Source organism: Aedes albopictus, chromosome 2, assembly GCF_035046485.1.
Source record: "Aedes albopictus strain Foshan chromosome 2, AalbF5, whole genome shotgun sequence".
Lineage (NCBI taxonomy): Eukaryota > Metazoa > Arthropoda > Insecta > Diptera > Culicidae > Aedes > Aedes albopictus.
The window spans coordinates 52,691,349-52,706,780 of NC_085137.1; the positions used below are offsets into that span (position 1 = coordinate 52,691,349).

The 15,432-nt window shown below is 42.0% G+C and overlaps 1 protein-coding gene across 4 annotated transcripts in view; it reads right to left on the reverse strand.

The window, feature by feature from the left end:
• LOC109421548 (potassium voltage-gated channel protein Shaw) overlaps positions 1-15,432 on the reverse strand; it is a 289,085-nt gene that overhangs the window by 18,854 nt on the left and 254,799 nt on the right. For all 4 annotated transcript variants that reach the window (XM_062849686.1, XM_062849685.1, XM_029871246.2 and 1 more), the window contains 3 exons: positions 11,859-12,033; positions 3,815-3,910; positions 3,556-3,663 (listed from right to left, as the gene is read on the reverse strand). In XM_062849686.1, coding sequence (XP_062705670.1) covers positions 3,556-3,663; positions 3,815-3,910; positions 11,859-12,033 — 379 coding nt within the window. The remainder of the gene's footprint in view (positions 1-3,555; positions 3,664-3,814; positions 3,911-11,858; positions 12,034-15,432) is intronic.

The following is a 15,432-nucleotide window of genomic DNA, read 5'->3' on the forward strand; positions in this document are numbered from 1 at the left end:
GCGATGTCTTGGTATTCTCGCAATGTTGGTGATGATGTCCGCATCGGAATCGGATTTGATGGTATTGATTTCCAGTCGTGTGGTGTTGTCCACGAGCTTACCGTTTCGCAGATCCACAAGCAAGTCGTAGTGCTTGAAGAAATCTGCGCCTATTATGGGTGACTTCACATCGGCAATCGTTAAAATCCACTCAAAGGGGCGACGAAGACCGATGTTGATGGTGAGACGATTTGTTCCGTAGGACTTCCATTTGCGGCAAAGGGTTGTCTCGATGTCACTGGGTGGAGTTTTTCTCTATGCGAAGGAGGAATAACGGAGATATCCACACCGGTGTCGACGAAGAAGGACTGGGTCGATTTCACAAGTTTACAAAATAAAACGAAAATCGTGAACTTCTGTCAACGACCAAAATTTTTGAAGTACAATTTAGCACTGATTTCGAAACCTTGCTTCAAAAAATTTTAAGTAGAGCAGTTGAATACAATGCTATTCGATCATCTGAATGCAGGTTTTGCGTCAGATTGATGAAATTCAAGATATTGACGAGTTTTAGGGACGATCTCCTTAAATTTTAGCTAAATTTCCAAAAATATTTGCAGAAATGTATTTTTTTCAATAAGAAAAAATCAATCTAAAAATTCTTTCTCAACGTTTATTTGACGTATCATATGTAGGCGAGTTACAGTAAAAAATTCAGCTCGATCGAAGCATTGATTACGGAGAACGAGATGTGTGAAGTGAGCGACGTTGCTTAAAAATAGAACAAAAATCGATTTCAAATCATCAACCTTGTATGGAAAGTCGAAAAAATTTCCGCTCTACTGTATTTTTTTTCCTTCGCGTTTTCGAACTCAAGGCATGGTTCTACACCAAAAATGATCATCAGCATACCGAGTTCAAAAATGCTGTAAACTAGTGTTTTTGGTCGTGGACCTGAATACGGCGAATGAGCATCGGCTGGTTCAGATCAGGGCTGGGTTCTTCGGGAATAGTGTTTTCAAACAGGGGTTTGGGGGTTTCTGTGCAATCAGGGGACTGCACGCACATTAATTTTTTTTTCTTGGCGAACATACACAAGGATTTTTCCATCGTAGAAGATACAGGCGACGTTCGGGTTATTGTCTTTTTGTGTCTCGTATTTCTTCGCCTGGGCGCCATGACGATAATGGAACCAACATATCCAACGACGATTCCTCGGCAGCGATTGCGATGGCGTTGATGATCTATGGCGTCCGGAAGATCGACTGTGCGAGCGATTTCGGGATCGTTGACGGTGGTGGAAATTTCCGGAGAGGGCTTGTGACAAGGCTTCGATGCGTTGTTCCAAGTCGGAGGGCTGCGAGATGCTTGGTGACTGGACTGCCGAAATCACGTTCTTCGGGGCTACCATGATTTTGTCGGGCACTTTTGCTTGTTCGTTCAAGGTGGTGGTGGGCATGTCGGCGATAATGGAGCGCACTGTAGTGGGTAGAGCACGTAACCACAAATTTGACAGCAGGTTGTCCGTGCAACCTGTCTCGCCAAGTCGACGCAGGTCGGTTTGTGGTCACCGAGCGTAATGCCAGATAGCAAGCTGTTTAACCTTTCAGTGTATCGTAGCGATCGTTGTTGTTAACATTGTTACACTATGCGATTGAACAATACACGAACTTGGCACGTGGACCGAGAGCGACGATGACGGCGTTGAACTTTTGTTTGTTCACCTTCACCTGATTAACACTGAATGCGACTTCTAAGCACATAAACCAGGTGTCGATATCGACGGCATCGAATTCCGGATAACCGATATTCGCGATTATGGTTGATTCGCTCACTTTCGGCACAACGGGTGCAGGCAGTTCTTTTTGTTAGTCTTCAGCCATTGTTCACAGTAACACGGTAACACGTACATTATTGAAATTGCGTGTATGTGTCGAGTGTTTGCTGTATGTAAGATGTAATCCGTCACAGATTGCTTCTACGGAATTCCTCAAGCAAAAGTTTTCTTCAGAATTTCTTCCTAGAATTTGTGTTTTTTCTTCAATCACTTAACCTACAGCTCTTTTGTCAACTAGGAAACTGCGTGAGCGATTCCAATTAGCAGCTGCATCTACACTTTGTACAACGCCTAAATGTAACCTTTTCTAATTCTACTAGATCGAACTGGTTGCCTTTGCGCTGCTGACACTTTTCTACCCTGGATATTGATGTGTGGCTCTTGTTTCTTCTCCAGTCTGATTTGGGGTCCATTATGAGTTGCCGTTACCCGATGTGCAAGTTTCCGGGTCCGTTAGAGCACATGCTCAGAAGAGGGTCATGTGACAGCTGCTCTCAGGGGGAAAGAGGAACTGGCGCATATGCCGGGGCTGGGATCTAACTCTTGACCATCTGCTTATGAAGCAAACGTGTCACCACTTGCGCCACGGGCCTCGGCCTTCCAGGAATTCCTCCAGAAAATCTTCACGATTGCTTCTGCAGAATTCCATCAGAAATTGCTCCAAGGATTACTTAACAAAATCTTTTTATGCAAAAAAATGCTATGTCATTTGTGGATGCTCCCAAAACATTAACTTAGAAATTTATCCAGGAATTTGCAGGAAACAGAGAATTCTCTAGTAAATCTTTGGACTATTTTCTTCCATCAGATATTTTTTAGAGAAATTTTTGGAAAATCTCTTCTGCGTTTTTTTTTTCAAAACTAGTTTCACGAGCTCCTTCAGGAATTCTTCCATTCGTAACTACATAAATGTGTCTAGATTTTTTTTCTGATTCTTCAGAAATTCTTCAATGATTTCTTTCAGTGGCTTGCACAGGAATTTTCCAAGGGTGTTGTTGTAGACAACTCTCTATGTATTCCGAGAAAATACGAGTAAATTGTTCCAGGGTTTCCTCCAAGTATACCTTTAGGAATTTTTCCTTGAACGCTTTCTAGAAAGTTTTTTTTGGAATATTTGAAAAGCTTTACCCATTTCTTTTTTTTTTCAGATATTTATTCCAGTGATTGCTTCTGAAATAAGTTAATGGCTTCTACTAGGAATTCCTTCGTCGAGGAATGATATTGCAGATTTTCTCCAAGAATTGTTTTAAAATATATTAAGATTTTCTTTTCCACCTGATATTTTCAAAGGAGATTCTTTATGTTGTTATTAATGAATTTCTTTAGAAAATCCTCCTTTGATTCCATTTGGAATACTCCTTGTTTTTTTTTGTCATATATTCCTCTAGAGTTTCTTTCAAGATTTCCTCCAAAGATTTCTACAGGATAGTTGAGTTCCTATTGCTGTTCCTATTTCTTAGAAATAGGAATCCGTCAGAATTTTGCTCAGTGAACTAGGTCGGGGCCTTTCACGCCATCAACAAAGATAATAATAGATGATCATTTTCATATAATTAGCTGCGATTATAATTCCCAATTAGTTTTTATATGGCCGCGAAAATCTTTTGTCCACCTCCGCTACCAGCTCAGACTGGCACTGACCCAAATTGCTACCTTCGAGAATCGAGACAGAGATATTTCAGCAGATCGGCAGCAGCGGCAATGGTACCAAACCCCAAAAAGATATGTATCATTCTTACCCAAAGGAACCAGCAGTTTCGGTTGTAATGGAAGCAATAAATCCACATTGCCAGTGGTGGGCTGCCGGGGCTGCAGGGAGTTCAGCTGGGGAACGTTGATAAAGTCACCTGGTGAGCAGAAAAGAGAACAATGTAAATGGGTGGGTGGGGCACATCTCCGGCAGCAACCAACGAAGATAAAGGCAAAAGTTTATCTGATTAATTTGCAATGGTTAATCACCCATTGTGTGTGTGCGGGAATGGAGTGCTGAGTGCGTACCTTGCTGCATAATGGAGGGTGGTTTCAGAACGGCCAATCCCGGCACAGAGGGACCTTGCAGGGTGAGTCCGATCACGTTCACGCCGTTTACGTTACCTGGAATGGATCCAATGGGAAGGATTTATTTCGGATGATGCAACGATATGATAAACCATTGTGTGATTTATGGGGGTGATTTGCGTTATCGACGCGATATATTGATGGAGATCGCTTGTTATGAAATGTTCTATGTATGGGTATAGTTATAATATAGAATAATATAAATTGCGTTTTACAAAATGATTAGATAAATCATTGATAGGTAATTTACTTGCCCAAATGCTAGTTTAAGCAATTGTAATCAAAATATCTCTTTTCAAATGTAATGGGTGAATCTCGGACACCATAAATCTTGCACGGACAAAGTTTCAACTTTGATCAATTAGAATCACTTTGCTTCTAGATCTCGATAGCAAATCGTATGGCAGCTGTCAAGAATACTGCATATTGTTGGGACATTAGATGTGATTTGTAAAAGAGCCGGTATTACATTTGATGGGTGATAATTGTAGTTAGCAGCATGTTGACAGGAGAAAAGTTTCATTGCTTTGCTTGCAACTCTAGATAAAATGCAATAAGTCATGTATTGTCATTCGTGTAGGGGTGTGCGAGAGTTCGTTTGTTAGATCTCTGTTCTAGGTTAGAGAATTCGGCTTATCAGTCCTTAAATTTCTAGAAATGTTACCGAAACGTTAGGAAGAATCATAAATGTTTTTGTTCTATAAAGTCAAGGACTGATAAGCCGAATTTCTTAACCTAGTCATTCATGTAAATACCTTTGACGAGAAAAAAAAATCCACCACTTGGAGGTGCACTGATGATGATGGTGTGACGATGATGCCCAGCAGCTACCGGAGATAATGAGAGTGACTCGCGTGTCGAGTATGAAACAGATACAAAAGAAAGTGACGCCCAATGAGACTCATTAGTGCGCAAGGTCATCGTGAAGTGGTTACACTTGACACTCATCATTTGCCTCCATCAAAGTAAGCTTATCTGGAGAGCATGTTTGCTGCACTAAAGGCGTATTTGAGAACATGTAGATTTAACAAACTACATATGTCATTTCTGAAATGGTCACGTGCATCTAGCCAGACTTATATGCCAAACATTATTGTAATGATCCTGCATTATCGTTGTACACCTCACAAGTGTGCAACAATTGGCGATTTACCCTATTTAATGTTTAGCAAAGAATGCTTGCGTTCCACAATAGAGTTCAAATTTAAAATCCAAATAATATCGTAAATATTGATTTGTGATTTTGATACGTGCAACAAAGCAATCGCTCAAGAAATGAGATTTTTCTTGATCCCAGTACGAAAGTTGGAGCGTCGTATTTTGTTAAATTTCTTGACTATTAAGGTCAATGACGAACAATGCACTGAAACAAAATTCTGTTTGAGTTCCCTACTAGCATGAGGTCCCGACGTCCCCTTCACGTCCCGATCCCCGACATCTCATTTCCAAAATGCTGCCATTTCGTCGATTTTCGTCCAATTTTTTTGAAGCCTCCCTCAATCGATCATAAATTAATGCTGGTTTATTATACTCAAGTGGCCATGCAATATCTGGAACCATTCCGGTGAAATTCCGGATTGTGTTGGGGCCAGGGAGTTGCCAAAATGGCTAAAAGTGATTATATCGTGTGTTATTGTGTTTCAAACCATCGATTTAAAACGAAATTTTTGTTGCGAATAGTAAACACAACTGCGATATCCAGATTTGAATAAATTGACTGATCCGGATCCCCGTGAGGCCCCGTGGGGCCTCATTGGAGACACTTCAGGTTTTCAATCTAAGCATGCCGTGTGACATATCAATCTTCATGATTTCGAAAGACTGAGTCAGAAACGATAGACTGAAGTCCGTATCAGCTAATATGGCCACCCCGGACCATCTAACACAGATTCCACGGGGGTGTCGTCGGGGACATGTCTGGTTTGCAAGCTAAACATGCCGTGCGACGTATCAATCTATATGATTTCGAGAGAATGGGGCAGAAGAAATTGACTGAAGTATGTTTCATCTGATGTGGCCGCTCCAGAACACCTGGAACAGGTTCCGCGGGGGCCTCTCAAATACAATAACACAAGAAATAATCACATTAAGCCATTTGGCAAAACATACAACCTCCCCCACCCCCTGACCCAAGTACAATCTGAAATATCTCCGGAATGGTTCCGGATATGACATGGCCACTTCAGTATAATAAACTTGCACCAATTTATGATCGATTGAGGGCGACTTTAAAAAAAATCGGATAAAAATTGACGAAATGCCAGCATCTTGTAAATGAGTTGTCGGGGGTTGGGAACGTGAAGGTTAAAAGTAATCGAGAATTTCCTGAATTTTGGGCCATCTGATCTACCAGCGTAATCAGGAGAATCGTTGTATGCTTTGCCAGTGACAGGTCGCTTCCCTTGTGGAATGTCTTAGAGATTCCCTCTGGAATCTCGTAGAGATTCCTTCTGGAATCTCGTAGAGATTCCTTCTGAAATCTCGTAGAGATTCCTTCTGGAATCTCGTAGAGATTCCTTCTGGAATCTCGTAGAGATTCCTTCTGGAATCTCGTAGAGATTCCTTCTGGAATCTCGTAGAGATTCCCTTTGGAACCTCGTGGAGATTCCCTCTGGAATCTCGTGCAGATTCCCTCTGGATTTTTGTGGAGATTCCCTCTGGATTTTCGTGGAGATTTCCTCTGGAATCTCGTGGAGATTCCCTCTGGGATCGCGAGGAGAATCCCTTTGGAATCTGGAGGAGATCCCCTCTGGAATCTCGAGGAGATTCCTTCTGGTATCTCGAGGAGATTCCTTCTGGAATCTCGAGGAGATTCCTTCTGGAATCTCGAGGAGATTCCCTCTGGAATCTCGAGGAGATTCCTTCTGGAATCTCGAGGAGATTTCCTCTGGAATCTCGAGGAGATTTCCTCTGGAATCTCGAGGAGATTCTCTCTGGAATCTCGTGGAGATTCCCTCTGGAATCTCGAGGAGATTCCCTCTGTAATCTCGAGGAGATTCCCTCTGTAATCTCGAGGAGATTCCCTCTGTAATCTCGAGGAGATTCCCTCTGGAATCTCGAGGAGATTTCCTTTGGAATCTCGGGGAGATTCCCTCTGGAATCTCGTAGAGATTTCCTGTGGAATCTCATGGAGATTTCCTCTGGAATCTCGAGGAGATTCCCTCTGGAATCTCGAGGAGATTCCCTCTGGAATCTCGAGGAGATTCCCTCTGTAATCTCGAGGAGATTTCCTCTGGAATCTCGGGGAGATTCCCTCTGGAATCTCCTAGAGATTTCCTGTGGAATCTCATGGAGATTTCCTCTGGAATCTGGAGGAGATTCCCTCTGGGATCTCGAGGAGATTCCGTCTGGAATCTCGAGGAGATTTCCACTGGAATCTCTAGAAGATTTCCACTGGAATCTCGAAGAGATTTCCTCTGGGATCTCGAGGAGATTCCCTCTGGGATCTCGAGGAGATTCCCTCTGGGATCTCGAGGAGATTCCCTCTAGGATCTCGAGAAGATTCCCTTTGGAATCTCGAGGAGATTCCCTTTGGAATCTCGTGGAGAATCCCTCTGGAATCTTGTGGAGATTCCCTCGGAAATCTCGTGGAAATTCCTTCTGGAATCTCATGGAGTTTTTCTCTGGAATCTCGTGTAGATTTCCTCTGCAATCTCGTGGAGATTCCCTCTAGATTATCGTGGAGATACCCTCTGGAATCTCGTGGAGATTCCCTCTGGAATCTCGTGGAAATTCCCTCTGAAATCTCGTGAAGATTCCCTCTAGAATCTCGTGGAGATTTCCTCTGGAATCTCGTGTATATTCCCTCTGGAATCTCGTGTAGATTCCCTCTGGAATCTCGTGGAAATTCCCTCTGAAATCTCGTGAAGATTCCCTCTGGAATCTCGTGGAAATTCCCTCTGAAATCTCGTGAAGATTCCCTCTAGAATCTCGTGTAGATTCCCTCTGGAATCTCGTGGAGATTCCCTCTGGAATCTCGTGGAGATTCCCTCTGGAATCTCGCGGAGATTCCCTCTGGAATCTCGTGGAGATTCCCTCTGGAATCTCGTGGAGATTCCCTCTGGAATCTCGTGGAGATTCCCTCTGGAATCTCGTGGAGATTCCCTCTGGAATCTCGTGGAGATTCCCTCTGGAATCTCGTGAAGATTCCCTCTGGAATCTCGTGGATATTCCCTCTGGAATCTCGTGGAGATTCCCTCTGGAATCTCGGGGAGATTCCCTTTGGAATCTCGTGGAGATTCACTCTGGAATCTCGTGGAGATTCCCTCTAGAATCTTGTGGAGATTTCATCTGGAATCTCATGGAGATTCCCTCCGGAATCTCGTGTACATTTCCTTTAGAATCTCGTGGAGATTTCCTCTGGAATCTCGTTGAGATTCCCTCTGGAATCTCGTTGAGATTCCCTCTGGAATCTCGTTGAGATTCCCTCTGGAATCTCGTTGAGATTCCCTCTGGAATCTCGTTGAGATTCCCTCTGGAATCTCGTGGAGATTCCCTCTGGAATCTCGTGGAGATTCCCTCTGGAATCTCGTGGAGATTCCCTCTGGAATCTCGTGGAGATTCTCTCTGGAATCTCGTGGAGATTCCCTCTGGAATCCCGTGGAGATTCCCTCTGGAATCTCGTGGAGATTCCCTCTGGAGTCTCGTGAAGATTTTCTCTGGAATCTCGTGGAGATTCCATCTGGAATCTCGTGGAGATTCCTTCTGGAATCTCGTGGAGATTCCCTCTGGAATCTCGTGGAGATTCCCTCTGGAATCTCGTGGAGATTCCCTTTGGAATCTCGTGGAGATTCCCTCTGGAATCTCGTGGAGATTCCCTCTGGAATCTCGTGGAGATTCCCTCTGGAATCTCATGGAGATTCCTTCTGGAATCTCGTGGTGATTCCCTCTGGAATCTCGAGGAGATTTCCTCTGGAATCTTGAGGAGATTTTCTCTGGAATCTCGAGGAGACTTTCTCTGGAATCTCGAGGAGATTTTCTCTGGAATCTCGTGGAGATTCCCTATGGAATCTCGTGGAGATTCCCTCTGGAATCTCGTGTACATTTCCTTTAGAATCTCGTGGAGATTCCCTCTGACATCTTGTGGAGATTCCTTCTGGAATCTCGTGGAGATTCCCTCTGGAATCTCGTGGAGATTCCCTCTGGAATCTCGTGGAGATTCCCTCTGGAATCTCGTGGAGATTCCCTCGGGAATCTCGTGGAGATTCCCTCTGGAATCTAGTGTACATTTCTTTTAGAATCTCGTGGAGATTTCCTCTGGAATCTCGTGGAGATTTCCTCTGGAATCTCGTGGAGATTTCCTCTGGAATCTCGTGGAGATTCCCTTTGGAATATCGCGGAGATTCCCTCTGGAATCTCGCGGAGATTCCCTCTGGAATCTCGCGGAGATTCCCTCTGGAATCTCGTGGAGATTCCCTCTGGAATCTCGTGGAGATTCCCTCTGGAATCTCGTGGAGATTCCCTCTGGAATCTCGTGGAGATTCCCTCTGGAATCTCGTGAAGATTCCCTCTGGAATCTCGTGGATATTCCCTCTGGAATCTCGTGGAGATTCCCTCTGGAATCTCGGGGAGATTCCCTTTGGAATCTCGTGGAGATTCACTCTGGAATCTCGTGGAGATTCCCTCTGGAATCTTGTGGAGATTTCATCTGGAATCTCATGGAGATTCCCTCTGGAATCTCGTGTACATTTCCTTTAGAATCTCGTGGAGATTTCCTCTGGAATCTCGTGGAGATTTCCTCTGGAATCTCGTGGAGATTTCCTCTGGAATCTCGTGGAGATTTCCTCTGGAATCTCGTAGAGATTTCCTCTGGAATCTCGTGGAGATTTCCTCTGGAATCTCGTGGAGATTCCCTTTGGAATATCGTGGAGATTCCCTCTGGAATCTCGCTGAGATTTTCTCTGGAATTTCGTAAAGATTCCCTCTGGAATCTCGTGGAGATTCCCTTTGGAATCTCGTGGAGATTCACTCTGGAATCTCGTGGAGATTCCCTCTGGAATCTTGTGGAGATTTCATCTGGAATCTCATGGAGATTCCCTCTGCAATCTCGTGGAGATTCCCTCTGGAATCTGGTGGAGATTCCCTCTGGAATCTCGTGGAGATTTCCTCCGTTATATCGTGGAGATTCCCTCAGTAATCTCGTGGAGATTTCAGCTGGAATCTCGTAGAGGTTCTTTCTGAAATGTCGTGGAAACTCCCTCTGGTATCTCGTTGAGATTCCTTCTTGAATTTTGTTGAAATTTTTTTCAGGAATCTCTGAAAAATTTCTTCTGGAATCTCTTGGAGATTCTTTTTGGTATCTCGTGGAGATTCTGTCTGGAATCTCGTGAAGCTTTCCTTTGGAATCTCTTGAAGATTCCCTCTGGAATCACTAGGAAATTTGCTCTGGAATATGTTGGAGATTCTCTCTGGAATCTGTTGGAGATCCGCCCTTGAATCTCTTTGAGATTTTCGCTGGAATCTTATGGAGAGTCCCTCTGGAATCTCGTCGAGATTCTCTCTGGAATTTCGTGGAGATTCCCTCAGGATTATGTACATGGTCCCTCTTATTATCTCGTAAAGATTTCCTCTGATATCACACTGGGGCAAAACGCTGTTATGGATAGACAAAACCTATAGTGCTCTGGATATGCTGCATTGACAGAAAAAATCGAAAAATTGTTTCACATCATGTTTGGAGTTCAAAAAATTGGCCTCAATTGCTAATTTTCATTTATTTTCGTGATGATTTCATACTAGTTTATGACAAACGCCCCGAGTTACCCTAATTTTCTTTCCCCGTAATATCGATGCTACTTGTATTGACATGTTTTGGCCAAAAATGTAGCTGTCTCCACCAGCTGCTTCATGAGTTATCAAATAAATTGTAGATCACCTTCTTTGGTTATTTTAATAAGCAAAACCTCCAATTTCCGTGATTATTTAGATATTTGTTATGGAATAATCCCTTCCTATTTATTTTTGCTAACCTAACGTTCAAATTTTTTTTCAAAATTGTTTTACTTAAAAATATTGATCAAAATCGATATTTTCGACTTTTTTAGTAAAATGGTTCACTGTGCCTTTTGTGTGCATTTTACAATTTAAGTATCTTCGGAGGAAATGTCAAAAATATCAAAATAAACAACTTTGCAGCTGAAAGTTTACTTCTAGGACGCTTCTATAAAAAGCTAAAACTAATCTAGATCAGTTGCAACTTGTCTAGATTAAATATCATGCAACCAGATTTTGGTGCAAACTCTTTTACAAGACACTTCTCTGAAGACACCAAACCTCTAGGATGGTTATCCAGAGCACTAGAGGTTTTATCTGTCGATAACAGCATTCTGTGCCTAGTTCTATGACTTTGAAAATCTCATGATATTCCTTAGTTGTTATTGAACCACGTAGGATAGATTATGGTCATCATAGACCCCTCTCATTGATTACACAAAAAAACTTAATTTTGTATGGAGCACAGGCTTTGGCAAGGACGCCTCCCTCGAAAAGAACACATGTTTTATGGACGGCCCCAAACTTCCCTGTCCCCACTATAGAAAACTCTCTTGAAGATCCTTCTTTTTCTACTTCAAATAGTGAATTGTCAATGTTAATGACAAATTATAAGGATAGGAATGCCCCTAAGGAATAAATCCTTTTTTTCTTGAACACAACTCCATTCTTTCCTCCTGATCACAACAAAATTAACGTATAGAATTCCATTTATAAAACCAATGAATTTCAATTATGCAAAAGCGGTATTTAAAACGTTGACTGTTACAAAGAAAACCACGTAAAATTTCCAAAAGACAGAACTTTGTTGTACGTGTTAGATAATTTATTTCATAACATGCACAGTAGATAAAAGCATTCGCCACAGCTTCCATCTCTAACCACATTTTCGCCCCCAGTCGAAAAGCTCCGGAACTACGAAAAGCACAAGTTTTCGCACCTGCGCATTAGTTACCCCCATTTTCAATCGCCCGGCATCCACAACAAAACTTACCGATTTTCGCCCCACCGAAAGCGTCCTTGAAGATGGCCGGGTGCGTCACGGCGGGGTGGGTGTGCTGATGCTTGAGGGCATTCATTCGCCGGTTGGCGACACCGACTTCCCGCTTTCGCCGGGGTTGCTCCACAGGTAGCACTCGTCGTCGTTTTTTCGGCAGTTTGGATCGAGCCTGGATCGGCGGCGTCGGCGGCGGTGAGTGGGCGTAACGGTCAAGGTGTGAAATTGGCGGAAATGAAACAAGAAGACAGACATAAAACATTATACGTTTTAAGAGAACGGACAGCTTTTTGGGTGAGGGTTGTATGTGATGGCAAAGAAGGTGCTCGTTTTACGATGTGGTTGTAAGGGATGGTGGAAAGTGGGTAGGGTGAGAATGAGGTGGGTTACTTGTTGTTATTTAAATTGTGTGAAAACGAGCAGTTTGATTGAAGCGTGGTGGTTCGGTTTGAAAGACATGTATTAGCTTTTTTGTGGGTCTTCTGTGATATATTGTCCGTCACCTTAACAGTTTGGATTTGATCAAAAGAAAGGTGGTTTCTTGAAAGGTTTCAGAATGAACTTTGATTTGAATATCGGGGCTGTTGGTGGATATAACACGTACAAAAGTAGTTGCAAATATGAATGTGAGTAAAACTAAAGCGTTCGGAAAACTGCAAGATCAACCTTGCAGTACACGCTCGAAGCTGGAGTAACGGTACGGTATCAATGCTAGTAGAATTGGAAGAAAAACCCTATTTAATCCACCTAGCGGTGCTGGCGCCTTTCTCGTGCCTTCGAAAACCCATTTCAACACAACTCAAGTGACATGTTGATGAATACAGTTTCTTACCGATTTTGGCAACACGAGGTAAATTTTATGTTGCCAAAATGGGGTGATGCCAAAATCGGTAAAAAATGTGATTTTACAACTTGTATGCGTTATTTTGACTTATATTATTAGCGTGGTTCAAAAAATCGTTTTTGCTCCACACCGCTTATTCGATTCGTAACCAGATTCTATGCCTTCTTACAAAATTTGAGCTCATTTGGTTGAAAATTGAGACTGCACAAGCCCTTCAAAGTTTGTATGGGAATTACTATGGGAAAACGATTTTTTTTATTCAATCGACCGTTGTATTTCCCCAAATGCCCTAGAGCGTTAGGTGACCCTTGGTACTTGTAGGTTACTCTATCAGCTACAACTTTGCCAAAGACCGCATTCAAATTGCATGCCTCATTAATTAGTTACCGATTTTTATCCAGAATCGAAATCTTTACTCATGATGGTTAAACTAATCGGTGGGCATCACTGACTGTATTTTGCAGTGAAACATAGTAGCCATGATTTCAGTGTGCTATCTTTGGCGCCATATGCAGCAATGTTGCCTGCTGGGAAGCTGGAGGATCATTGCTAAAGTTTGTCCAGTTGGATACAATTCTATAACTAATTAATGAGGCGTCCGATTTGAATGCGGTCTTCAGCAAAGTTGTAGCTGATAGAGTAGTCTAGAAGTACCAAGGGTCAACTAATCCTCTAGATCACTTGGGAAAATGCTATGGTCGATTGAATGAAAAACATCGTTTTCCCATAGTAATTCCCATACAAACTTTGAAGGGCTTGTGCAGTCTCAATTTTCAACCAAATGAGCTCAAATTTTGTAAGAAGGCATAGAATCTGGTTACGAATCGATTAAGCGGTGTGGAGCAAAAACGATTTTTTGAACCACGCTATTATATTATCAATATGGACTATTCAAAAGTTACAAAACGCTACCCTTATGTGACGTTCATAAATTACGTCATGATTTAAGGTGAATATATGACGAAGCCACACCTCGAATTTTCAAGAGCACAAATATAAAGAACCGAATGTCGGTTTGAGCTGAAAATTTGATCGATTGGTTACCCGCTGGTGGTGACCAATCGATCAACTTTTCAGCGCAAACCGACATTTGGTTCTTTATATTTGTGCTCTTGAAAATTCGAGGTGTGGCTTCGTCATATATTCACCTTAAAATATTGTCGTTTTTGAAAACTTAATGAATTTATATGTTTTACCCTTCTTACACCCATAAGAAGGGTATAAATACCGCTTGGAAAACCGACTTTCGATCCGAGGCCCGCAGGGCCGAGTCACATATACCAATCAACTCAGCTCGACGAATTGAGCAAATGTCTGTATGAGCGTGTGTGTGTGTGTGTGTGTGTGTGTGTGTGTGTGTGTGTGTGTGTGTGTGTGTGTGTGTGTGTGTGTGTGTGTGTGTGTATGTATGTTACAAAAAAATGTCACTCACGGTTCTCAGCCGTCTGTTGACCGATTTGAGTTCTCTTGGAAGCAAATGAAAGCTACTACATCCTAGTAGAACGCTATTGAATTTTATTTTGATTGGACGTTCGGTTACCGAGATATCTTTCAAAGAGTGCTAGGGAGTAGTACAACTTAATTATTTTAGATATTTTTGACAAAGTGTATCACCATAAATTTCTCAGCCGTCTATCAACCGATTTGGGTTCTTAAGGCCCGAAACGAAAGCTACTGCATCCTTCCTAGAAGAACGCTTTTGAATTTCATTCCGATTGGACATTTTGTTACCGAGATATCTTGCGGGGAGTACTTTGGAGTAATACAACTTAACTTTTTAAGAGGTCTTTGACAAAATGCTATAAATGAATCAGCCGTGTGTCAATCGATTTGAGTTCTCTCAGCACCAAATGAAAGCTACAGCATCCTAGTAGTATGCTATTAAATTTCATGTTGTTTGGACATTTTGTTTCCGAGATATCTTTCCACGAGTACTAAGGAGTAATGTAATTTACGCTTTAGAGATTTTTGATAAAATGTATCATAATAAATTTCTCAGCCGTCTGTCAACAGATTTTTTAAGATCATATTTGGTTTCACAAGTTAGTTATACATGAAAATGCAATTGCTACAAATACATAAAAACTACTATCTCTTTGTAATATTTGAGCTTAATAAACAGTAGCAAAAATATCATGGAATGTATGTAGGAAAAGCCTTTTTACCCTTCTTACACCCATAAGAAGGGTATAAATATCGCTCGAAAAACCGACTTTCAGTCCGAGGCCCGGAGGGCCGAGTCACATATACCAATGAACTCAGCTCGACGAACTGAGCAAATGTCTGTATGTGTGTGTGTGTGTATGTGTGTATGTGTGTATGTGTGTGTGTGTGTATGTGCGTTACAAAAAAAGTCACGCACGTTTCTCAGCCGTCTGTCAACCGATTTGAGTTCTCTTGGAAGCAAATGATAGCTACTACATCCTAGTAGAACGCTATTTTTTTTCGATTGGACGTTTGGTTACCGAGATATCTCTCGAAGAGTACTTATGAGCAGAGATGCCAGATATACAGATTTTTTTGTATTATACAGATTTTTTACCTTCTGTACAGACAAGATACAGAGTACAGAAAAATACAGATTTTTGAAGTTTGATACAGATTTCTCCAGAAAGCATAAAAATTGGAGTTATTTTCAATAAAATCAATGGAAACTTTATAAATTGCTGCTTAAACTTTAAAGCATTTATGGAAATTAGTACATTTTCTCTCATATTTTAGAAAAAT